At 34.1% G+C, this 26,290-nt stretch overlaps 2 protein-coding genes across 4 annotated transcripts; one reads left to right on the top strand and one right to left on the bottom strand.

Moving 5' to 3' along the window:
• Positions 1–163: 163 nt before the first annotated feature.
• On the bottom strand, positions 164–2,037 carry LOC128550051 (mannan endo-1,4-beta-mannosidase-like). Its single transcript, XM_053528004.1, has 4 exons — positions 1,784–2,037; positions 1,238–1,391; positions 871–942; positions 164–426 (listed from the first exon to the last, which is right to left on the bottom strand). The coding sequence occupies exons 1-4, from the start codon at positions 2,035–2,037 to the stop codon at positions 193–195; spliced, it is 714 nt and encodes a 237-aa protein (XP_053383979.1). The 3' UTR covers positions 164–192.
• Positions 2,038–8,062: 6,025 nt separating this feature from the next.
• On the top strand, positions 8,063–25,885 carry LOC123527246 (multidrug resistance-associated protein 1-like). 3 transcript variants are annotated; one of them, XM_053520115.1, is made up of 31 exons: positions 8,063–8,357; positions 9,275–9,457; positions 9,711–9,818; positions 11,746–11,874; positions 12,179–12,286; positions 12,626–12,687; positions 12,912–13,049; positions 13,327–13,458; positions 13,827–14,004; positions 14,228–14,548; positions 14,848–14,985; positions 15,252–15,480; positions 15,781–15,847; positions 16,322–16,448; positions 16,704–16,880; positions 17,079–17,246; positions 17,384–17,576; positions 18,009–18,089; positions 18,300–18,366; positions 18,924–19,167; positions 19,471–19,708; positions 20,174–20,318; positions 20,734–20,899; positions 21,180–21,379; positions 21,741–21,867; positions 22,098–22,199; positions 22,457–22,600; positions 23,097–23,255; positions 23,672–23,838; positions 24,922–25,116; positions 25,558–25,885. In XM_053520115.1, the coding sequence occupies exons 1-31, from the start codon at positions 8,325–8,327 to the stop codon at positions 25,667–25,669; spliced, it is 4,638 nt and encodes a 1,545-aa protein (XP_053376090.1). In that variant the 5' UTR covers positions 8,063–8,324; the 3' UTR covers positions 25,670–25,885. The 3 variants fall into 3 exon arrangements, with proteins under 3 accessions (XP_053376090.1, XP_053376083.1, XP_053376096.1); XM_053520108.1 differs by having other exon boundaries at positions 11,746–11,883; XM_053520121.1 differs by having other exon boundaries at positions 8,336–8,471; positions 11,746–11,883.
• The last annotated feature ends 405 nt before the right edge of the window (positions 25,886–26,290 follow it).

The following is a 26,290-nucleotide window of genomic DNA, read 5'->3' as shown; positions in this document are numbered from 1 at the left end:
ATAGCATAATGTTGAAAATGTCCCTCATTTGACCAAATGGGTCTAAAAATATGTACACTGTTACACCTACGTTAACCTAACCCTTACCTTAATCAGTATATTGTACACACAATACGCAGCCTATATATGTTGGTACGCCGAAAAAATAATCAAGAACTCGGTATTATTACGGCAGATTTATTCATCTCAGTATTACAAGTGAACGCCTACAAGACCACCCTTCTGTTGATCGTTTCTCCCTTTCAGCCAAGCCAATCCTGTCTTAATGTTACTCCAGTTGTTATCCACTGCTTGCCACGCCCACCCACCGGCATATCCATAGTAGTAGGCATGGTTATACATGTCGGTAATCTTTCCTGTCCCACTTTCTTGTCGGAATTCACCAATTACGAGAGGTTTGTTCAGTCCGAATTCTGTAGCATGGTGCTGCAAATAATATTTAAGAACATTCTGACAAATGCTCAAGTATTGCTATTTCATAAGTGCATCTTTTTAAAAATCAGTTCACTTAATGAAGGTGGAATTATAGTCTTCATATTGCTAAATAACACTGCAAGAATTTTTAAAATCGAACAACATTTGAAAGGATATTATATAGAAGCTTGAAATTTAAGAAAACGACAATGCATGAAGACAGCTATTTCGTATTTTATGACGCGATTGTTATGTATTTAGCTAGTACATTGTTTACGTTTAAATAGAATATGTAAGCGTAAGTTCTTTCGTTCTAGATTGAGAAAGTTCGGATTTTTTTCCAGAATTATGGAAATACAGTCTGCAAAACCACCTTCTGTCTACCCATTTTCTTTTTTATTTCAGACAGGTAAGTCAGTTACTAGACACATGAATTAAACACGGACTGCCACTAACCTGAAATGGTGAATATCCATCAAAGTGACCATTGTTGGCGTAGGTATGCATCTGGTAAAATGTCAAGGTTCCCTGCAATAGAGTACTAATTTAATTAGTTTAGTACATTGCGAATTTTTGTGTCGGGTATCGCATATTAAGCACAAGAATCAATATTTTCATTCTCGCCTACTTTGTATTTCTAACGTCATGCTCTATGGCAAAATCCGTGTTTCAATCATTAGAGCTTCGTTTTGATCAACACTATTATTTCATTCAACTAAACTTGTAAACTAGGTGTGCTTTCACATGCAGCAGAGAGATATGCTACGAAATACTTTTACATTTATGGAAAGAAGACTATATTCTAAGTTCTAACCCTACTTACATGTGCCTTTCCACCAGCTGATGTAAGACAGTGGTCCGAGTACAGGTTCTTAAAGCCAAATTTGTCTGTGTTGGATTTAGGGTTCCATACACCAACAGTAACCATGGCACCCGGATCTGTCGTTCGTATAGCATCTGCTTGCCAATTCACAAACCTTAATGAACGTATACTAAATTATACTATGTCACTAGTCAGTAGGAGGTCAGGACAATCTCTTAAAACAAAACCGAATACTTCTGCAAGAAAACTTACAAACTTTTTCAAAAAGTCCTAAAAGACCTGTCCATAATGGGTTTGCTATAAGAGTTAGTTACTTTGCACTGTGCACATTATGCAAAAATGGAGTGCTTTGTCTATCTATGTAAAACTGAACAAACTGGATATATAAGTTGGCTATGATAAAAGTGCTGATCTAAATAATCTGAATCAAAAGTTAAAACTAATCAATACTGATGAAATTTTAACAAAAGCCTCTTGACATTAAAAAGTGTTCAAAGATTTAACTGCCAGGTGTCAACTCAATTTTGAGCGTAAGACTGAAATTACTTCTGTATTTGAGCGGCAGAATACAGGTGTCCCTCCCAGCCGGCACCGCTGTTATGAAGTTGCGATGTATCGTGGCACGGGTTGTTGCTATGGTGATCCGGTATCAATTCTCCCTCAGGCTCGTTCATGATCTCCCATCCTCCGAGGGCTGGTTCGTTTTTTAAGGCGCTCACCATCGGTTTTAAGCAGTGGTCAATGTAACTCTGAAGTTTGTGCGAATCTTTGATTAGACCATCAAGCCTAAAATAACACATTTACAAGTATACATTAAGCAATTAATATGGCATTGTAGTACACGTACATAATTAATTTTGAAATAAATCATTAAGAATGTACGTTACTTGTGAGTCTGTCTGTTATATGTTTCTTTTTTCTCTCACATCTTATCTCCTTAAAACGGAGCAATTGCTATGCTATTTCTGGAAACATCCGACATATTTTATTCTTCCGGGTAGTAATGCCTTTCAGTCCCTTTTAATATTTGAAGTTGATACTAGTAAGTAGTATAGGCAGCTCTTTGTGTCTAAACAAACGGGCGCCATCTTGGATGACCTAGTTACTATAATTAGTAACTCATTTGCATATAAGAATTCATAATAAGTGCGCGTGTGCGGCGGCCATTTTGAATCTGTACTGTATTGACCATTGCCCACAGATTAAACACAATTATAGATTATGACAGGTAATTAGTTGCTATTTTTTATTATATTCATGTATATAAGCCGGTATAAGAATCGTCACATGTTCGTTAAATTCAACCATCTGGTATATTTTGTAATATTTAGTATTTTCTGTTTAAGGCAATATATAGCTTTGAATACAATAAGGATCTATTCTTGAATTGTGTGGCAAAATTGGAAATTATACACAATGATATAACATTATACATTGCATTGATATTTTAAGTGCAATTTCCATTTTCCTGGCTACAAATTCCATTTTCTTGTATAATTTATGCTATCTTTCAATATCTTATAATTATGATTTGTTTGCTTCGAAAATTACGATTCAATTATCGCCAGGTTTTTCTTATCATTTTCTATCAAAACACTTAACTTTAAACATTTCGTTTCCTTTTCAGAATTTTGGTATTGGAGCATGGAGAAATCAAAGAATTTGACAGTCCTAAAATATTACTAGAAAACAAGAATTCTTCGTTCTATAGTATGGCAAAAGATGCTGGTCTAGTTTGACAGATTTATAAATATTTCCTTCTTTCAACAACTTGCAGTCTGTGGTGTGAGGAATATGTTGAGTGATTTAGGTTCAATGTGCCAACAACGTTATTGATATAGAAAATAGAAAAACCGAAGTAAATTGAATTAAATCTTATTCATTTTTATTATGATTGAAATGTCTGATCAAGTGTAAAGAACAATGAGCCATATTTGTATCAGAAGTTCAGATCTTATAATAGCACACATATATATATTTATGTTTGCTGTTCTAATGATACATATAACAAATGAGTTGATCTGTCTTTTGAGCAAATTTTGCAAAATGTACAAAAGTGAATAATAATAATTTCATTTGGGCATTAAAGGGGACGAATTTGATTGAAATGTTTACATTTCAGCTGTACATGTTGTTTGTTATTTTTATTTTTTTACTGCACTATGAAATAAAAACTGTAACAAACTTTCTCTTTAATGTTTTAATTAATTTCAAAGAGCCGGTTAACAAATTTTTAAATCAAGAACACGGATCGAAAAGGAATAATATGCATTGACTCGCATGCTTTGTGCCGCCATATAAACAGATATTAATGTGCAGAGTAAAGACTCTCTTAAAATCCACCTAAATTTTGCTTACATATTATGCATATGATTTGCTTGCATAAAAATGTTTACAGCATCTCCGTTCTGCTGCTTCCATAAGTTTCCGCCTTATGTTTTAAGTGTGGCGGCTTAAAATCTCTCCCCAGTCTGGTTCATGGAGAGCATTTAACTTCACTATCATATTTATATAATAGAATTCCGGTTAAGCCTGTGTTAGTGGAAGTGAGAGATGGTACACATTTCAATATCTCTCATGAACAGGCTTTATTCCGATAGGCTGAAAAAGAGCATTACTTTGCACATTTTATATCGAGCTCTGAAAGCATCACGTAGACATGTGCAAATGACAAACATGCACACATATTTACATTTGCCTAGTTGACTGGTATATTAACATCATTAGGTGAAGGTAAACACAAGTTACGTAATAATGATTTCAACATCGTTGCCATTAGAAGAATGAAAAATATTCTTACATATCATTCGTTCATTTATTTATTAAAAACATTTAACTAATCAGATATTCCGACACATAACAAATAATGGTAATTAACAGAAAAATGAACATAAATATGAATATGAATAATAATCTATACCCAATGTGTCCATTTATTGAATTTTTTTTTTCAATTTCCATGTAAATATTAACATACATTATACCATTATACTTTCAATCTAAAATGGCGTGTTTTTTTGTGTGTGTTTTATTTTTCAGAAATATAAATTTATTGACTAAAGAACAATTAATCAAACCGAATGAATAGGTGTAGACGTTGTCTCCTCATGCACCTATGTACACTGTACGGTACTATGCTTGTCTTCATATGCAATTGACAACTTCACGACATGTAGCAGTACCAATATTCTACGGTGTTCCGTTTGGACAATCGTGACTTTTTATTGAATCCTAAACCGCGATGTACGATGGTACGATGACGAAAACGCGATTGTGCGATGGCACGATGATGAAACAACGATGGTACGATGGTGAAAACGCGATGGCACGATGATGAAATCGCAATGATACGATGGTACGATGGTGAAATGTCGATGTAATATCGCGTTTTCATCATCGTGCTATCGCGTTTTCACCATCGTATCATCGTACCATCGCGTTTTCATCATCGTACCATCGCGTTTTCACCATCGTGCTATCGCGTTTTCATCATCGTAACATCGCATTATCACCATCGTACCATCGCGTTTTCACCATCGTGCCATCGCGTTATCACCATCGTACCATCGCATTTTCATCATCGTACCATCGCCTTCCGGTGGTCATGCGCAGTGGTACAGTATATGTGTCAGTAATACAGGCTTGATACAATCTCATTTTCACATTGTATTATGTACCTTCTACATCCTAACAAGAATAAGCTGAGTTTGAATAATATCATGTGACTATTACACCCAGCTTTTAATTTACTTTCATGCATACATAAAATATAAAGGACGTGGCCTTGAAGATTTTACACAGTTTTAATGAGTTGAGCACTGAACATTTTGTAAAACATTTTGCAAAACAGCAGAATCTAAATGGTAAATTTCTTCTCACAAAATACATTGAGATACATTCATCTATTTTTGACAAAAATTCAAGTGCAGGGAACTACGCATTTCTAACCCGAAGGCGATGGTACGATGGTGAAAACGCGATGGTACGATGGTGATAACGCGATGGCACGATGGTGAAAACGCGATGGTACGATGGTGATAACGCGATGGCACGATGTTGAAAACGCGATGTTACGATGGTGATAACGCAATGGTACGATGGTGAAAACTCGATGGTACGATGATGAAAACGCGATGGCACGATGGTACGATGATGAAAACGCGATGGTGCGATGGTGAAAACGCGATGTTACGATGATGAAAATGCGATATTACATCGACATTTCACCATCGTACCATCGCACCATCGCGATTTCATCATCGTGGCGTCGCGTTTTCACCATCGTACCATCGTTGTTTCATCATCGTGCCATTGTGCCATCGCGTTTTCGTCATCGTACCATCGTGCATCGCGGTTTAGTATTAAATAAAATGTCACGATTGTCCAAACGGAACACCGTAATATTCTGAACCAAGGTGAATTCTATAAGTAGAGCCAAACTACATCAGACGCATCGTCTACTCTACTCAGTCGCCGAGATAAATCTAAACACGCAGGCGTAGCCATTCCTCGCGGGGGCTGTGGCAGAGAGAGCGTAAGACTGAGGTGCAGCATAAGCTTAACTCATCCCTACCCCCAGCATTTGACAAAAAAACTAACTTTTTCCGTAATAACACCAGATAAAGGGGAAATGTCAATTTGAGAGAGCGTTTAGACGTACTAGACTCAGAAAGAATATGGGTAGGTTTAGCTGGTCGGCTTCCATTGTCTGCTCCATCCCCTCCTCCCCTCCTCCTTCCCTCTCCGCTCCCCTTTCAACCTTCTGTACAATTAGTTTAGTCCTTTTCTCCTCTAAACATACATGATAATCTGAGCCAATATCGGATTTTGTTGTGATAGCGAAAGTGAAACAAAAGAGTATATGAACGATATTTTAAAAATTTAAAAGCGATTACTTAGTCAGTAACCAGAGTAACCAGACTACATCTCATGATATCCAGGAGTCGTATACTTTACTTTAAATGATTGACAGTTTAAATTCTACACAAAATATATCAAAATATTTGGCGGTGGGAATGCCGTGGGCGGGCATTTAGAGTGTGCCCTGCCCGCGCCACTCCCATGTGGCTATCAGCTTCGGCCAAACTGCCTTTATGAGAGAAGGGTCACCATGTTTTTCGGGACCCGCTCTTCTGCTAAAAAGGTGCCATAGTGCTATTTTGCGGCGCCAACTAAGTACTAACATAAAATAATAATATAAGTCCTTGTGAATATGTATAACAGTAGGAGTAAGGATTCGCTGCTGGAAGGATTTGCTGCTATTCTGTGCTATTTTAAACAAGTTTTGCTGCTTAATTTTGCTGCTTAATTCGACCGAACATATTGACAAATAATTTGTGCTGATTATAACAGAAGTTAGTTTGCTTAAAACAATTGAAGATAAAGAACAGTTTGCTGCTTTATGGACGATTCATGCCAATATCCGCCAAACCTAGGTTAAGATTAATTATTATTCATTAAGAGGAATAAGATATTCTTTGTGTATGTGGAAAATAATAAGATATCAAATGGTCATTGGTGTTTATTACTTGTTTGTCCTTTAATACGGTGTTACAAAGAGAAACACAGGGTATGCAGTCAGAAATCAAATGATACAACAGTTATCCATTTTACAGACAGGGAAGAAGGCGGAACAAACTTTCTAAAGGTTACACATATAATAGATAGGTCTCGTAAACCCACTGAATTCCGCATTTTTCCCTGTCAGTTATAATTTGCCTGCTAAACAATGGTATGTTATATACTTTATGACAAGATAAAATGTGCATCGTTTTCACAATAACCCTACAGCCCAATAAATACGACTACGTAATTAATGGACATACGCATAGCAAGCATATAAACAACGAAAATAAAACAGACAACCTAGACGTTTTCAGTAATAGCACTTTTAAGAGCGACATAACGTTGCTGAGGGTTGAATCCCGAGCATGTTTTCTTTAGTATGCTACTCATATTGAAAATGAACTAGACCACAATACAAGGTGATATTTGAAAAAAAAATCATACATTCAAAAAGATAGCAAATACCATTGAAATCCGAATTACAATGTTTAAAGCCCTAGCTCACTCTTCTAGCAACATTTTCTTCTATTTATTAAGCAAATTCATATGGCCATACTCATGTCTTCAAGTCTTTCCCGCCTGGTTAATTATTATAAAATTTAACCATATCCAATTGCCATCTTTTTCACTTAGATATTTCATCTTTAGATATTTACATCCTCATCAAATGTACTTTACTTTACTAAACATATAAATTAATTAGGCGTGTCGAGCCACATTCATTGTAAAACTATTTATACCGTGTTTCGCCATACATGTATTGTGTGCAATACATACATCTTATGTTTTATATGGTAATTGTTTATAGTTTCAAATATAGAATTTAGGTCTAGAATACCTTGTTAATCGACAGTAATTTGTACACTTTTAACCATTACCCTGCTAAATTTCTATATTAAAAATGAACTTGTCCAGCTCTCAATTTGGATAGTACCATTATCTGTTAAAAGGGGTGCATATCAAAAAGATACTGACAGAAAGGTGAACAGTGCAGATCATGATTAGACTGCACGGATGTGCAGGCTGATCATGATCTACACTGGTCGCAAAGGCAAAATCAATCGTGTCCAGCATGATAAGGGTTAATACATGAGTTTTAATCGATCAGACTATGTATGCAAATACACCATGAGAATCAACAACACATACAGAATCTATTATTATCGTTATTAACTTTCTTTCACATCTGTATCGTCTATATTTAGATATTTTTAAGTTAACTTACAATTCAGCAAAATAGCCCCAGTCTAGTAACATATACTGCGGGGGTTTTGGCTGACTTTTCGCTATAAACTTAATTCAGACGATACTAAAGGGAGAATCTAAACACTTAAACAGCTCTTAAGATCTACAATATGACAAGTTAATCTACATAAGTATAGCTAAGCTTTGGGAATACCAGAGGTAAATAGGTCAACAAACGGCTATAAATACGACAAGATTTCCGTAACATCTTCATAATTTGAAAGTGACAGAATGAGACGGAAGTTGGAACGTAATCTGACTTAGGAAATAGGAGGAAATGGAGCGTATTATATGCTCAGATAAATTCTGGGTAAATTAATTCTGTCATTCGTTCATCTATTTATGTGTAATATTTAGGTTAATCAAAAGTGTTTAAGACCACCCCTGAATTATTCAGAGATAATAGAAAGAACTTTATACAGAGGTAAGCTTTTTGAGAATATGTATTTTGTAAAATATTACATGTTTTCGAAAGAATTTTTTGGTTGTTTGTGTATTATTCATCTATGTACTCCCAGTAATGAAATATGGTTAACATGTGTATTTACTTAACTATAACAGTATTTGTCATTTTGACAGCTCTACTTTCGCTTTCATTTTGCCATTTTTCGCAATGTTTTGAAATGCACATGTTTTGTAACATTTTCAAAATTTGGAGTACCTAAAGAAATATGTAAGACACACAACAGTTCTAGATATAATGTCAAAATATTTTTGATAAAAAAGTTTGATATTTTCTACAAAAAATGAATGTGGACATTCAAAGTACCTGTGATTCCAGACAAAATCTACGATTTCAAACAAAGGAACCTCTCTTCAAAGAAACTTTTCCTTATTCTGAACAGTTCACATTTTATAAAACACTAAGGCCTATTAGGCGTAAAAACATTAGCAAAAATTCACCCGAGGGGCAGTTTCAAAACACTTTTCATGAACCTTTGTTCGTTCATAGGTTTATTCATTGATAAAATTTATTTATCAAACTGATACAAAGCTGTTCTCTCTCTTAATTTTTCAGTTCATTCATTTTCCTTTTGGTCTTTCGTTATCACCTTGTTTAATTTTTCAATCTTTACTTTTTTATATTCATAAAAAACTGTACTTTTTTCTGACTTTAGATGTTCTATATCTTGAAAGTCAGCCTGGAATTTTCCATCAAATTTCAAGGTAGTACGTGTGTGCTATTAAGTGAAAACGTACTACATTTGTATTTTCTTTTATCTGTAGGATACGAATCTGACATGGGGAAATGATCGAAAATACCCAGAGTTTACAGAATGTTTCCAGGACACCGTTATATTGCTTGTGCCTAGTCTTTGGTTAATTTTGACCACACCTTTGTACTTGTATATATTACTGCAATACAAAGATTCTCACGGGCAATGGAGCGGGAAATGTTTGATAAAAATAGTAAGTTGCAATAAGGATTTAAAAATATAGTTCTGAATAGCTCTGACGAAAATTTGCGAAACTACTTTTTTCAGTTTTATAAGGATGAAACATGAACACGTGTTGCTGGTTTGTTTAATGATCACTCTTTAACATTACTGAATATTGTTTCGCTGCTTAACATATGTTTTTATGCGTGAAGTTATGTCAAATTCATTTACTTAATTCCGACTACTGTTGTACATATATTGAAGCATATGTATACTATTTTCAGAGTACAGCTTCACTACAGCTATCAGTACGGTATATACAGATAGCTCAGACAGATGATGGGGCGTGGAGCACCCGTAATATCAACCAGATGGTAGAGGGAGTGACACTGGTACGTCTGTGATATCATACTTGAAATTTGTCCCAGAGGCATTTACCATCCTTAAAATTTATCTTCCTAAAACGTATCGCCGTGAAACGTATTGTGCTTATACATGTACAGCGATATTAGGTTAAAGGTCAGTAATTCAAATCCTTCTTTGTTTCATATAAAAAACGACAACTTCATGTCGTCTTTACATATCTTTAGAGAACATCACTTTTTCCTACACCAATTTTTCATGAAAGTTCTATCACAAATTAATGAAAAAATGAAAAGAAAATAGGGGGTTGAATAGTTCTAATGAAATATCAGTCAGTTGTGGTCTGCTACCCTAAAAATGGCGCATATTTGCTCTCCTCCGCGCAGTAAACACCTACTTCCGGTTTCGATCTGCAAAACTTGCAATGTAGGTTGTATAAACATGAAAACCGTCTCATTTCATGCAGAATGTATTTCAATAGCGAAAAAGTGTGATTAAAGCACTCGTTCTACACGAGTTTTTGCGCAGGAAATGGGAAAATTAGGATCTATTTATTATGGACTTCTTTCGACTACACCACGGAAGCACATTTTCGACCGAATTACTGACCTTATTCCTACAAGAAATGTTTCTTATCAAATTTTACACCATTTTCATCTCTATTTCCAAGAAAGATGTAGTACCAAACATATGTCCAAGTTCCATTGTAGACATTTAATAGAAACCACCCCCTACCCATTTACAGGGCTAAATTTTGGCCCTATGGTCCTTTTATTGTATATTTTGGTAAAAGTTTCAACTTTTTGCATTATTTTTCACTGGGATTCTGAAATATCATTCATTCCGTCATGAATAAGACCCAGAAGGATGCATTCTGTGCATTTTCTGACATTCTGGAGACAAAGTATTGGCTTTTTAAAATAAGGTCAAAATTCAAAAATTTTCAAATTTCGTTATTATTTTGCATTGGAAACACTCTTTTATATCATATACAACCGATTTATGACTATAAAGACTAATTGCGATGTGTTTCGAGAAAAGTCTTATTTCAGCTCTTATAGGTTAAAGGTCAGTAATTCAAATCCTTCTTTGTTTCATATAAAAAACGACAACTTCATGTCGTCTTTACATATCTTTAGAGAAAATCACTTTTTCCTACACCAATTTTTCATGAAAGTTCTATCACAAATTAATGAAAAAATGAAAAGAAATTAGGGGGTTGAATAGTTCTAGTGAAATGCCAGTCAGTTGCCGTCTGCTACCCTTAAAAATGGCGCATATTTGCTCTCCTCCGCGCAGTAAACACCTACTTCCGGTTTCGATCTGCAAAACTTGCAATGTAGGTTGTATAAACATGAAAACCGTCTCATTTCATGCAGAATGTATTTTAATAGCGAAAAAGTGTGATTAAAGCACTCGTTCTACACGAATTTTTGCGCAGAAAATGGGAAAATTAGGATCTATTTATTATGGACTTCTTTCGACTACACCACGGAAGCACATGTTCGACCGAATTACTGACCTTATTCCTATTAGCGACAAGTCCTGTAACATTTACTAAGTCGGTTTATCAGACGTCGGTGTGTTTTGTTTTTATATTATTGCTTTTATTATTGGTTTTTCTTTTTGTCTGTAAGCTTATTTATAGTCCCATTACTCAGAAAACCGTTAGTTATGTTAGTGCAAGATACAGGTGACGCTCCAATTATAGAAACAGGTATTTTTAGTGTGCCATGTGTAAAGTACCCATGCACAGGATGACAAATGACATTAAATTTTAGTAGGAGGAACGGGGGCTCGATTTCTTAATCAGACCAATGGACCACTGCGTCCGCTCTTCTGTATAATTATACCTCTACTTGTTTTATCGGAATGTTATATGGGTAATTATTGGTGTATGTACATGGTAAGCAATGGTTATTATCAACATAAAATATTTTCCTCTCCTTTTTTCAGTTACTGGTTATGTGGTATATCGACCGTGAAAGAAGGAAGGGCTTTGTTACCTCTGGAATACAGACTATTTACTGGTTCCTGTCCTCACTGTGCGGTGCCATATTAATGTATTCCAGGATGGTAAAACAGGTACCAGATGTATTGACACTTTTATCATGAAATAATCTTTTTAATGAGCATATCGTAAAACACAAGTTAAGTAGCTATTGACTTAATAATAACGTGGACCTATGAACGCTTTCTAAAATGACATGAGGTATCAATTTACAGTTGAAATGTATATAAATATCTTATTTATTAAGACGAAGATTTTTCTTGAATTTATTTGTTCATATCATCTATTTACTAGCAAATAGGAAGATATCTATGTATATTATCATTTATATATACCACAAGACACAAAGAATATCAAGTATCGTCTTTTTTCATTAAGGACTACGACTCAGGGTCCCGAGAGATTATATTGATGAAATCTTACCTAGCGCTGAGTGTCGTTCAGTTTGTGCTAACGTGGTTTGCTGACATAGACTCATTGTCAGAGGTGAGTTTAATTGTGGGCACCTGTCTCAGTTCTCCTCTCCAGTCTGTGCTTTGTTGTTATTTGATGCCAAATTTTGAATTTGCTCATGCATTCTCTAAAACCACTTTTTGAATACATTGAAGTTAAGTATGCATCTGTCTCCTCAAGATTGGTTTAGATATAAATATAACATTTACTTTAATTTTTATTTCGCCTTTTGCCATCTGTCAAACTAACGCAAAGCACGCATCCGCATTTTTATTATCAGGCATTCGAATGTCAGAAAACTTCATTTCGCTTTCTTCGATTACACATACTATAATGAACATTACTAGAACCGAATATCGTTTTGTTTTTCAGAGAGAATGTAAATTGTCAAGTTCTTCTTTCATCTCACGTTTAATGTTTACGTGGTTTGATGGGTAAGTGTAAACATATCACCTACATCATTTTAAAATAATGATAATATAACAGCATACTCAAGAACTTGTAATGTTTGTTTAAAACAACGTTCACCTTTGTGAACATATAATTTAATTCTTACAATTTGCGTGGGGTTCATCTGAGGTAGCTCTAGGTAAATAATTTCTTCATCTTTCTAATATTGTCTGTTTTGTTTAATAAAAGAAGGATTATTTATTTCCAGATTCATGAGTCTGGGTTACCAACGTCCAATCATTGACAGTGATATATCAGAAATGATGCCTACCGAAAACGCAAAAACAGCCATACCAAGTTTTGAAAAGACATGGGCTTCGGTACAAAATAAAGTAAAAACTGAAACGTGAGTTATTTACATGCATCAGGTTAAAATATAGATAGTTTTATTTATAAATCAAACATAGAACTGCTTCGTTTTTGTTTGATAAAAAATCTGTTGGATACCTTTGTACGAGTATCTTGGATTTATTCCTACATTTTAAGTAATTACTATAAAATGATCTTATTCGCGATTACTCTTTTATGCATAGTCTTATATATGGAGCTGTACTGATTTACTCATCACATATAACTGGTATAGATTTGCAAATTTTCTTTACTCTTCATGATCACGATTTCAGAATGAGTAAAAATAAGGAGAAAGTAAGCTTATTGGAAGTGATTATCAAAGCAAACTTACCAATACTTCTGTCAGCCAATCTCCTTAAACTGTCGTCACAAATTTTCATCATATCAAGACCGTTCATCACTGGGTAAGATTTTTTTCGATATACATACGAAAGTCATCATAAAATGGTTCAAAAGAAGAAAGATTAACAACTTTTAAATATTTACCGAGGTATTTGATTGCAGAATACCATGACTAAATCAAGGTCTTTGTTCCTCAATTTGTTGAGTCTAAAGTTTATATTAGTACTAACATTCCTGATACATTTACGACGTAATTTTGTCTTGTATTTTAAGAAAGTATTGTATTGACCGTCGTTACAACGATAAAACAAAAAGAAGCATTTTTTGTAGAAATATAAATTTTGTAAGTAAATACAGTCCCAGTTAAGGTATGATAAACTTTTTGACAAAAAATACATTTGCAGCAAAGTATTGTATTAATACTGTACAGGTTGCTGGTTGCATTTGTTGGAGATATGAGCCAGCCTGGATGGAAAGGCTATGTATATCTGATTGCTGGAATCACATGTATTATTGGAGATGAATGCATTGGCAACTATGTGAAACATCTGTGTACATCTACGGCTCTTAGGCTAAGGGTCTGCCTAAACAGTACAATCTTCAAAAAGGTAATAACTTAAAAATCCATGATTTGGCTTTACAAAACGATATTGTATAGAGAAAGGAGACATAGGAAGACTGTATGCAGTGTTCATGTGTGTCCATTACTAACTAATTATGCCATTTTATAAAAGATATTTCTATATTGCGTCAAAAGAAATAAACGACATACATATGGCATATTTCTACCGACAGTCAAGAAGAAGAACTAACTTGCATTTATACTTTCAGTCAATGCGAATGACGAATAAAGCCCGTTCAGAATCCACCGTTGGTGAAATAGTCAATGTTCTTAGTCAGGATGTCGGTCAAGTTCAACATTTTATTGCTTACTTCTATTGGATATGGTGCGTTCCGTTCGAGCTTGTGGCGACCTTTGCAGTTCTATATTACACCGTAGACTATGCAGCAGTTGCTGGCGTCTGTGTGTTTGTCATTGTTATGCCTCTAAATGTTTTCATGGCACGAAATAGTCAAAACACGCATTTAGCCCGCATGAATAAGAAAGATAAAAGAATCAAATTGATGACGGAAATAATGAATGGGATCAAGGTAAGTAAGCATATATAAACTCTAAATGTTTTCATGGCACGAAATAGTCAAAACACGCATTTAGCCCGCATGCATAAGAAAGATAAAAGAATCAAACTGATGACGGAAATAATGAATGGGATCAAAACAAACTAACTATACAGTTCCTTCTACGTTTTTGTCTAATTTCCAATTATGAACGTAAGTTATATCAGCCATGGTCGCTTGAAATTAACCATGAATTTTCAATTACTAAGATATATTGTTAAATGATGATTTGAATGAATTTTAGTCAGACTCAGATAAATTATGGGTTTCAGATTTTGAAATTGCATGCATGGGAGATGGCCTTCGGAGAGAAAATATTGGAACTGCGAAAAGACGAAATATCAATCCTTCGAAAGCAAAAAATCTTTGGTCTCATCGGATCCTTATGCTGGAGACTTGCACCAGTCATGGTATTAAGGATATTTTCTCACCATTATTCATAACTTGATATTGAAGAATGAAAACATTTTGTTTGTATATCGCATTTAAAAAAAAATAATATACATCTTTTATATTCTTTTGTGGGATGCCATATTGACAATGAAGTACATTAGAGAGTTTCTAAAATAAAACTACACTTGATATTAAGTAGAGTAACATAGTGTGGACGGACTATGCTATCATATGTTTACTTAATACGAATTCTAATTAAATTGATGCTGCAATTACATTTAAGATGACCTTGGTGACGTTTGGAGTGTATGTTAATATCAGTGCGAATCATATGCTTACTGCCGAGACTGCCTTCCGCGCCATGGCTACATTTGGCATGCTGACACACACGTTCAATGCATTGCCACACATCGTCTGTCACTTTCTTCGGTCTTTTGTATCCATAAGAAGAGTAGAGAAATTTCTGAATAATGATGAAATTCCAGTAGACATAGTGGCTCATAACTGCTCTGGTATGTTGTTTTTATGATTGCATAATTGCCTTTAAATAAAAGTAACTGAAATTGTGGCTTGCATATATTGTATGTTTAGTAATTTTTATCCTATGTGTCTGTTATGGAAATAAGACGTTAATTGTTTCACTTTCTCTTTTTTATTCTTAATCATAGCTTGCATTTCCTCTACCGCCATAAACTGGTTTAATAAAACCGAGCCTGCACCATTTTCCTTTTTGTCATAATTGGCGACCTTTGAGTTTCCGCTTTTAATATTTGTGTAAGCGGATGTGAAACATATCTCTTTTTGAATTTCAGATGATGCTATTAAGGTAGAAGACGGTACTTTTACTTGGGATGAAAAACTTGGACCATGCCTAAAAAAGTATGTGGCTTTATTAAATCTAAATGCACTTGATAACGAAAGTTTAGTAATGCTACCTGAGTAGGCCATAAAGGACATTTATTACAAAAAATATACCTGTATCAAGATATGAAAACACGACCTATTTAATATATAGTCAATACCTACAAATAGATGCAATATAAATATGTAGGAACAAGTTCTTCTTCTTAGAAAGACCCTTTGAAATCATAGAACGCAGTCATGCAGTATAAAAGCATACCTAGTTTGACTGAGTCTGTACATACTTAATTCCTGTTTGATATTTATCCTTGTTTTTAATATTTAACACCTCTCACGCCCCTTAGCATCTATAACTTATATTATAAAAGCATTGAAATGGAATCTATGGTTAAAAACTGATGGAATAAGGAACATTACATTTTCTTCTGTAAAATCACATTGAACTTAAAAAGCAATTAGATTTACTCATAGTTTGGCTACTTTTTGCTCCAGCATAAATATGTCGATTCCCAAAGGAAGTCTTGTAGCAATTGTTGGGACTGTAGGATCAGGGAAATCGTCATTGCTGTCGGCAATCCTGGGAGAGATGGAAAAGGACACAGGAAATGTTAATGTTGATGTATGTAGCAAAAATAAAATAAATTTAACTAAATAAATACATTGAAATGAATATTTGTTGCAAGTGAAGACATTAGCAATAAGGCACTTATATGAACGAAACTAATGTTTTCCTACGAAGAACATATGCTCGACTCTATAAAGAAAAATAATGAAAATGTATAACTGAACGAAGTGCATAAAGTAAGAAATTCCGTTATGTGTTTATATTTCATTGCCTTGGTACGCACAATACTAATTTTGCTTTTTTATATAGGGAAGTGTCGCGTATGTTCCTCAGCAAGCATGGATACAGAATAACACTCTGAGAGACAATGTTCTGTTTGGTAACAAATACAGAAAACAGACTTACACTGACGTCATTGACGCATGTTCTTTGAAGAGAGATCTGGACATTCTGCCAGGAAAAGATCAAACAGAGATTGGAGAAAAGGTTTGACAATTGAATTTCATTTTGTATAAAACCTGAAAGTTGATTGGATTTTCCATCAGAATTAGTTGAACATTCACATGATGTAGACAACTTCTTTATTTGAAAATGCGGGTGTTTGTAAAAATATGCTTTTCAAACTCATCATGGCAGCAAATCGATTATTTGGTCTGTCTTAAACTTCTTTTGTAATTCTTTTAGGGCATCAACCTAAGTGGTGGACAAAAGCAGCGTGTCAGTATGGCTAGAGCTGTGTATTTCAACTCTGATATTTATCTGCTAGATGACCCGTTATCTGCTGTAGACGCGCACGTGGGGAAACATATATTTGATCGTGTTATCGGCGGAAAAGGCCTCTTGAGAAACAAGGTAAACCTAATACATCATTGCCTTGTTAGTTTTCTTAGGACATAAAGACAAGGAAAATGTTTTGTATCGTTTAGAAGCAATTAAAAATGTCCTTTCCTGCATGTTTTCATTGCTAATCGTACTTATTTCGTTTTCAGACGAGAGTGTTGGTTACACATGGCATAACATGGCTGCCGTATGTTGACAGAATTTTTGTGGTAGAAAATGGAACAATATCAGAGACAGGTACATACCAGCAGCTGATGAGTAATGAAGGAGCTTTTGCGACGTTTGTGCAGAAATATCAAAATGACGGACATATTTCAGACGATGAGGAGAATAGAGTTGAAGGTTTGTACAAAACAATATATAATGAATTATTGCCTGTCTACATTTAATACACAGAAAGATCTGTAAAATATCTATGGAGAATTTGTAAAATATAGAACTGCACATATGAAATATTTAACTAAAGTCTATGCTCACTTACAAAGAAAGAGCACACTTACTACGGACTTTTTTATGGTAGGCACAAACATTGGTGAATTTGATGTTCGGTTTCAGTTCAAATTCACTCCATGTTATGTAACGACAGGGTATAGTGACTTTTATTTTTTCCAAGCAAATTTGATATTACATTAGATTACTTATCGTTCCAATTCACGATATCAAATTAGAAAAAAAAAACAGAATATGTCACAGAAAAAAAAATAGTCCAACAAAGAAAACACAAATCAGAATTTCGTCTAGTTGTTATATTCTCATAAAGTATTTGCTTTGTAGAAGTGATACAGTCAACGCAAGAAACTATGGACACTACAGCAAATGACTTGATGAAAACACCAGATAACTGTATACCTCCGCGTAAGTGTTTATACTTTCAAGTTATAGTGAACAAGAAACATTAACACCGTATCATAATGAAAAGGACATATAAAGAGAATGCCATTATTGTGAAGTACCTTATCATTTCATAATTCAAAGAGAAATATGTGTTGCAGAAATATTGCTAGAACAGTTTTTATATATTCATTTTGATATTCATTTAGAACTCTTTTATTTGTCCTTTTTCAGTGAACAATTTGTTCTTTGAATCAGATAGCGGATACACTACTGAATCCGAATCAACGTCCGGACATAGGTATCTATAATTGTCTAGATCTATTTTCAATGTTTATACCTATATCAGTTTTCATACGACAATACAGCGGTGAACAACGCGTCAGCAAAGATCATTCTTATGTTTGGATTCCTTCAACAATGCATATGTTAAATGTAAAAATTACCGCCATGCATATCTTAATAAATGCCTTATGGTGTTTAACTATTTCAGCCAAAGATATGGAGTATATTTGTTTTATGTAAAACCTATACATTTGAGAATATCACTGTTTGAAGCAGTGGATGTATCTATATATTTCAAAAGAAAAAAACGCTGAAAAACATGAAATATACTCAAATGTTTCTTATTTCATTTGAGGAATTAACTCGTCGCTCTTCGAATCTAACAGACACACCCATCACAAATCTAACTCAATTTTTCACTATCTAGCATGTCAGGAAGTAGTTCAGAACCTAACAGAAAATTTGTGACAATATTTTGAATAGATCCATTATAAGAATTTTTTTGAAATATCTCAAACTCTTCATGGAGTTATTGTTAAGGTAATATCAATGATATTTCGTTATTTCTGATAGAAAAGAAGTAGACAGGAAGCATGAACTGTTCAGAAGGTCGATTTCTAGGACAATTTCAATGGAAGACAAGCAAGTTATCAGCAACGTAGAAACCGAAACACAAGACCATATACCGGAGAAGAAGGGTGTTAGATTAGAAACGTTTGATGATAAGAAGAAAATGAATGAAGAGAGAATCAAACGGGAATCGGATAAGATCTGTACAGGAAAACTTATTGAGGATGAAGAAATCGAAACCGGGGAGGTATTTAAACTTTTAATTGTCTCTGTGGCATTTTTTAATATTTAACTTTCAACCGTCTCTGATTCGAACGAAATTGTGGTCCCTTTGACTCATATTAGCCATAGTTTAGTATATTTTCATTTTAATTGTTGTCATCTTTAATATTTTTGAAATGATCTCAACGCCTCACATTTACATGTTTTGGTTATGAATATTGAATAAAATCATTTTGCATTCTTTTCAGTACGACTTATAAATAATCAAAGACTGACAAATTTAATACTTGAAACTCTCCTAAGTATACAACTCGACGTTTTGTTACAGGTTCAGTTGAAGTACCTCCTACCGTATTTCAAAGCAATAGGACTTCTTTCTTGTGTGGCGATTGTGATTTGTTTCATTGGATTTAAAGTATGTGAAATCGTGCGAAGTGTGCTGATAAAGGAATGGACTGAAGATGAGTCTCTGAACAATATAACAGCTCTTCCAAGTGAAAGTGAAGAAAGATACAAACAAAACCAGCATTTTATCAAACTTTTTGCATTGTTTGGATTAGTTCACTGTGAGTTACATTCATGATTGTATTGGTATTTGAAGTGGTGTATGGATATAACCGTACATTCCCTAATTAACACCCTCACTATTTATAAACGCCCATTCTTTTTATTTTTATACAATAATCTTTTTTTTTAAGTTAATTTAAGTGAAAAGTAAATACTAGCGCGACGAAAGCGGCATAGGTTTTAAAATACGATCGCTTGAAGCTGGATTTAATAGTCAATATGTACTTAGAAAATGTAAAAAAAAAACCAACAGACACGTCCCTCCCCTTCCAAAAAATGGACCATTTTCGAAAATTAAACGTCCACGTCGGGCCGAAAATAAGGGAATATACGGTATATAATCTAATATTATATATAATCTTGCAAAATCGTGTATGATATGTTTCTACATTTAAAGATTGTGGTTTCTTCTTAACTGAGTTAACATTCCACTATGACTGTCATAAATTTGCATATTCTTTCAGGCATTGCCAATATATCACAGGAAGCTTTAATGGCGTTAGGCGTATTGCGAGCTGCTAAAGTTCTTCATGAGGAAATGTTGAAGAATCTTCTCCGTGGTCCAATGTCTTTCTTTGACACTACACCTGTTGGTAGAATTGTACAAAGGTATGTTATAATGTATTTTAAAGTTTGTATGTATGCATCTTGAATACGATTGAAAACTACGTATATCTTAACTGGAACTGTCAATGTCGTCATATCTCTTATTTTACCTTAATCAATCAATATTAATTAAGCTTATAAAACCGGTCTTATGTTTTAGAAATCTATTAATTTTCAATAGTTTAACTTAAACGTTAATAACGTAATCTGTAGATATACTGGAGTCAAATAAAGCAAAGCTTTACAGCGCGTGTGAGGTAACTTTTATATGTTTCACTACATGTGCAATATGACTTATTTATTCCATAAAGTTTCATCCTAGGTAATGCAAAATTATTTGAATAAATAACTTAAATGTATATTGTTTGATCTTGGTGAATTATGTCCATACCGTTTAACCTTAATGTCAAATTTTCAGGTTTTCAGGTGATATCGAGCCTTTAGATGGAGATATAACTGGTCATATAAATCATTTACTTCACTGTATCATCGGGCTCATCGGTGTGTTTGTCGTTATAATGATGTCTTTACCAAAATTCATTATAATGGCTATACCCATTGCTGTAGTTTATAATGAAATTCAGGTAATTACTAGACCTTATTCTATTCTGTTAATAAAGCATGTGTCATTTATTTGTTACATGTATAAATTACTCTTGTTAACTTGTCGATAATTTTCTGTATACCTGTACAATAACCTCTACCAATCAATTTTTTCTAATGAGGATGTGCTTAAAACTAAGGTCATAATGAAAGCTTTCAGCTTTAATGGTGGAGTAAATTGTAATTATTCATGACTTTTACGATGTTATAACAATCTACAAGGCTACTTAAGCACTTACGTTTGTTTTCTTTTGTTTTTAGAAGCGATTTGTACCGATAAGACGCCAACTCAGTCGTATAGAATCGAAAAGAGGAACGCCAGTCCACAGTCATTTCACTGAAAGTTTAAACGGAGTGCACGTGATTCGGGCATTTGGTATGCAAAATGAGTTTGCTTTGCAATCTTCAAGAAAGGTTACCGATATATGTGAAATAAATTTCCACAACCGAACAGTAGATAGGTATGCATATTCGGCCCGTTTCCTTCTTTGGGCAACAGATGATCCTTTAACGCGTAATACATGAAATTGTTCTTCGAGCATAAAATATTTGAGCTGCATTGTTTTTATCTGCCTCATTATCTCTGCATTCAATATTACCGGTCAAATAAATGTGCTTTTTACACACTATTTATCATATCTGTATACCTTAAAAACATGGAATGATAGGATTTTGACAAAACTAGATCTGTCTGACAAATAAGCCGCATTAGCTGCCTCCAAGATCATTTTTCTACTGTCCGAAAAGATTGCTTGTTTCTTAACCGGTCAGCATAATGCAATCTATTCCAAGTAATTTATTTCAACATTCGTTATATTTCAGGTGGATGAACGTACGTCTAATTTTGATGAACACGTTTTGTTTTGCTGCGACAACGTACTTCGCCATCCAAGAACGGGAATATCTGAGTGGGGCCCTGATTGGAATGGCAATTACCTACGTTTTCAAAGTATTTATTTGTTTTCATTATCAGTCCTTGCAACATATAAGGTGATACTTACGTCACATGTTTGAATTAAATCACAAGTTAAGTGTTTATGTCACATTCCGTATTGGAATCGTTATTACTTATCAATAGTGAAGGTAACAATTCTTTTTCTAACTCCCTTTACTGTAAATATAAATTATTTTGTGTCTTTTATAAATCTATTAAGCGTATCGTTTTGTGTTTATTACCAGCTAAACGGATCTTTAGAGGGATTTGTGCGAGTATCTGGAGAATTAGAGAAGGACGTGGTCTCTATTGAACGCATTGGCCAGTACTCTTCCATCAAACAAGAGGTAGAAAACATGTATAATATTTATGTGGAAATAACTGAAGAGATCCATTAAAGGTTGATTGAACGTTTTAATATAAATTCTTTGCAAAATGTTTGAATAAATTAATTCCTTATTGGAATAAACTTAGTCACAATTAAACCCTCTAAGTTATTCGTCTGTGTAAATTGTATGCCAACTAAAGTAAATATACGATTTGTCTGAAGGTATGCATAAGTTTTTCTTCTGATAGAATTATAAACTTTTTAAATTAACTATAGGCACCTCTGTATACATCAGCAGTTCTGGAAAAGTCATGGCCAGAGAATGGAGAAGTCGATATTTGTAACTACTCCCTAAGGTATAGGGAAGGTCTTGATCTTGTACTTAAAAACATCAACGTCAGCGTCAAACCAGGTGAAAAGGTAAAGAAATAGATCAGTGATGTTAAGATTTTTTTTAAATATCAATTTTGGAATGATCATCTCTGACATTAACATCAACGTCAGCGTCAAACCAGGTGAAAAGGTAGATAGATCAGTGATGTTAAGATTTTTTTTAAATATTTTTTAAATATCAATTTTGGAATGATCATCTCTGACATTAGCATGGCTTTTTCCTTCCTTTTAAGTAGATCATAAATTCTGATAACTCACAGTTCGATTTGAGCATTCAATTTCACATGTCAGTGTTATTTTAAATGATTTCTTTTTCATTTTAATACTGTAATAATTGCTCTGAGGGACAGTTACCTATGTTCATTCAAATTTATTTTAGTTTAGTTATTATATAAAATGGTTGTATTTGTTATGTCGCATGACTGATGTCGCTGTCACAATGTGCATTTAAGCCCTATCTTCGGCCTGAAAGTGCTAACATAAAATATTAACTATTATACATGTATTATTTTAAATATTTTAGGTTGGAATAGTAGGTCGCACTGGAGCGGGCAAGAGTTCCTTGACTTTGGGGTTGTTCCGTCTCGTTGAACCAGCTGAAGGAAACATACGCATTGACAAATATGACATCAGTGAGCTGGGACTGTTTGATTTAAGATCAAACTTAACTATATTACCACAGGTATTTTATTAATGAGAACTATTTCAAATGTTCTCTTGCAATATATACATCCTGATGAAGAATCAATATGTCATAGCCAAAAGTATGTTTTCATACTGACCAAAATATCATTTTCAGTTAGATTGTTATTCCTTTTAACCACATCAAAAGTGCGAAAAGAAGATAGTAGATAGCATTTCCGCTCATTTCATTGACTACACATAAGAATTTTAAGCAGGAGACCCCTAATCACTATTTGTTTTATTTATACTTACAAGCAAATGGAAATATTTTCTCAGGTTTGAAAATATCATTCATCTTGAGATGTGTCATTTCTAAAGATGATAAAGACAAATTAATTCGTAGGAAGAGACGCCGGTACAATTGCTTTCGTGGCTATTTTCTAAATTGACATGTTTTATGTCTTGCAATTTCAGGAACCTCTTTTATTCTCTGGTACTTTGAAAAATAATCTTGACCCGCTTGATACCCACACTGATGAAGAAATCTTTACAGCACTGGAACATGCCCATCTAAAGACGTTCATTGACACACTTCCGGATAAACTCAATTATGATTGTGGTGAGGGAGGACAAAACCTCAGGTAATTGCAAGTCGCTGTAAATATAAAGTAAAAGCAATGTCCATGTGATTGTTGAAAAGCATCCAACACATTACAGGGCCAGCCATCCCGTAATCTTAGCCATCGATCCTGTGAGCATGGGACCAGTGGATCTCAAGAGAAGAAGCAATAACGAGACGCCTTGTTGCCAATGCGAAATTTTTCAGGCGATGTTTTCCACATATAGAGCTGTTGCCCGTAACACCGCGTATATAGTTATAGCCTATTGTATTATCTACGCGATGAAAACGTGTTACATATTAGGCACAAAATTTTACTACAAAATGACCAAAAATCCCCACCTGATGACACCTATCGCATATTAACTACAACGGATTAGCCTTAATACATATCTTCCTTATTGGCCTGAATTTATATATATATGGATGACCATTTCCGATCTGACAGAATTCCATTAACACAGCCAAGTTTTGTTGAGTCTTGGCCTCTTAAAAGACTCACTTTGTCATACATTTTACATAACTACTCATTAATTGGTATAATGAATATAAATCTAGATATACTTGAAGCCCGCCCGCTTAGCTCAGTAGGTAGAGCGTTGGTCTACGGATCGAGGGGTCGTGAGTTCGATCCTCAGGCGGGCTGCATGTTCTTCGTGACTATTTGATAAACGACATTGTGTCTGAAATTATTAGTCCTCCACCTCTGCTTCATGTGGGGAAGTTGGCAGTTACTTGCGGAGAACAGGTTTGTACTGGTACAGAATCCAGGAACACTGGTTAGGTTAACTTCCCGCCGTTACATGACTGAAATACTGTTGAAAAACGGCGTTAAACCCAAAACAAACAAACAAACAAACAAGATATACTTGAAAGATATTACTGATAGAGAGCTTACACTGAGAAAAGCATACTGTGAGTATTTTTCCAGACAAAATTTGTTTATGACAGAAGATTAAAATTAAACATACTGAAATGTAAAACGGATTCTGAAGTATACATATATTCATTATGATTCGTATACATTTACATATATCATTTTATTTAAATTATATTTAGCCAAATAGAATAATCACTATAATATTAATATTTATGTCAATTTTAGCATGGGCCAACGCCAGCTGATCTGTTTAGCTCGTAGTTTATTACGAAAGAGCAGCATTCTGGTACTGGACGAGGCGACGGCGGCGGTAGATATGAAAACGGATGAATTGATACAAAACACGATCAAAATGGAGTTCAAAGACTGTACTGTATTGACCATTGCCCATAGATTAAACACAGTTATAGATTATGACAGGTAATTAGTTGCTATAGTTTATTATATTGTTGTATATAAGCCGGTATAAGAATCGTCACATGCTATTTAAATTCAACCATCTGGTATATCTGTAAATTAAGAAATTAATGTAGTATTTTCTGTTTAAGGGAATATAATATCTTGAATACATTAAGGATCTATTCTTGTATTGTGTGGCAATATTGTAAATTATATATTATATAATGATAAAATGTATAACATCATACATTGCATTGATTTTCCAAGTGCAATTTTCATTTTCCTTGTTATAAATTCCACTTTCTTGTAATTTATAATATTTATCAATACAGAACATCATATAATCATGAAGCGTTTGCTTCGAAAATAACGATACAAATATCGCTAGGTTTTTCTTAACTCTTTCTATCAAAATAATGAAAGAATATTGACTTAACTTAAAACATTCCGTTTCCTTTTCAGAATTTTAGTATTGGAGCATGGAGAAATAAAAGAATTTGATAGTCCTAAAATACTACTTGAAAACAAGAATTCTTCGTTCTATAGTATGGCTAAAGATGCTGGTCTAGTTTAATAGACTTATAAAATATTTACTTCGTTTAACAACTTATTTTCTGTATGTGAGGAATGACGCTGGATATTTTGAGAAATTTAAGTGCAATATGCTAACAACCTTATTCATACAGAAGATTCTTAAGTAAATAGAATTGTGACTAATATCATTTTTATTCTCATATAATCTAGATAAACTGAATGAAATACATGGTCAAGTAAAAGAATCAAAAGGTCAGATTTTATAATTGATATATAGCACATAGTAAGTTTGTTGTTCTAAAGGTAATAATGTCAGATATATGTAACAGACAAGTTACTTTATTTTTAGCTCACCTGTCACATAGTGACAAGGTGAGCTTTTGTGATCACCTTTCGTCCGTCGTCCGTCGTCAGTCCGTCCGTGCGTCAACAATTTCTTGTCTGCACGATAGTGGTTTCATTTATGATTTTTTTAACCAAACTTGCACACAACTCGTATCACCATAAGATCACGGTTCCTTTCTTGAACTGGCCAGATCCCATTATGTGTTCCAGAGTTATGGCCCCTGAAAGGGCCAAAATTAGCTGTTTTGACCTTGTCTGCACAATAGCAGTTTTATTTATGATTTGATTTTTACCAAACTGGCACACAACTTGTATC

This window comes from Mercenaria mercenaria, chromosome 1 (genome assembly GCF_021730395.1).
Source record: "Mercenaria mercenaria strain notata chromosome 1, MADL_Memer_1, whole genome shotgun sequence".
Lineage (NCBI taxonomy): Eukaryota > Metazoa > Mollusca > Bivalvia > Venerida > Veneridae > Mercenaria > Mercenaria mercenaria.
Note: the sequence above shows the minus strand (reverse complement) of the source record. Positions and strands in the feature narration are given on the sequence as shown.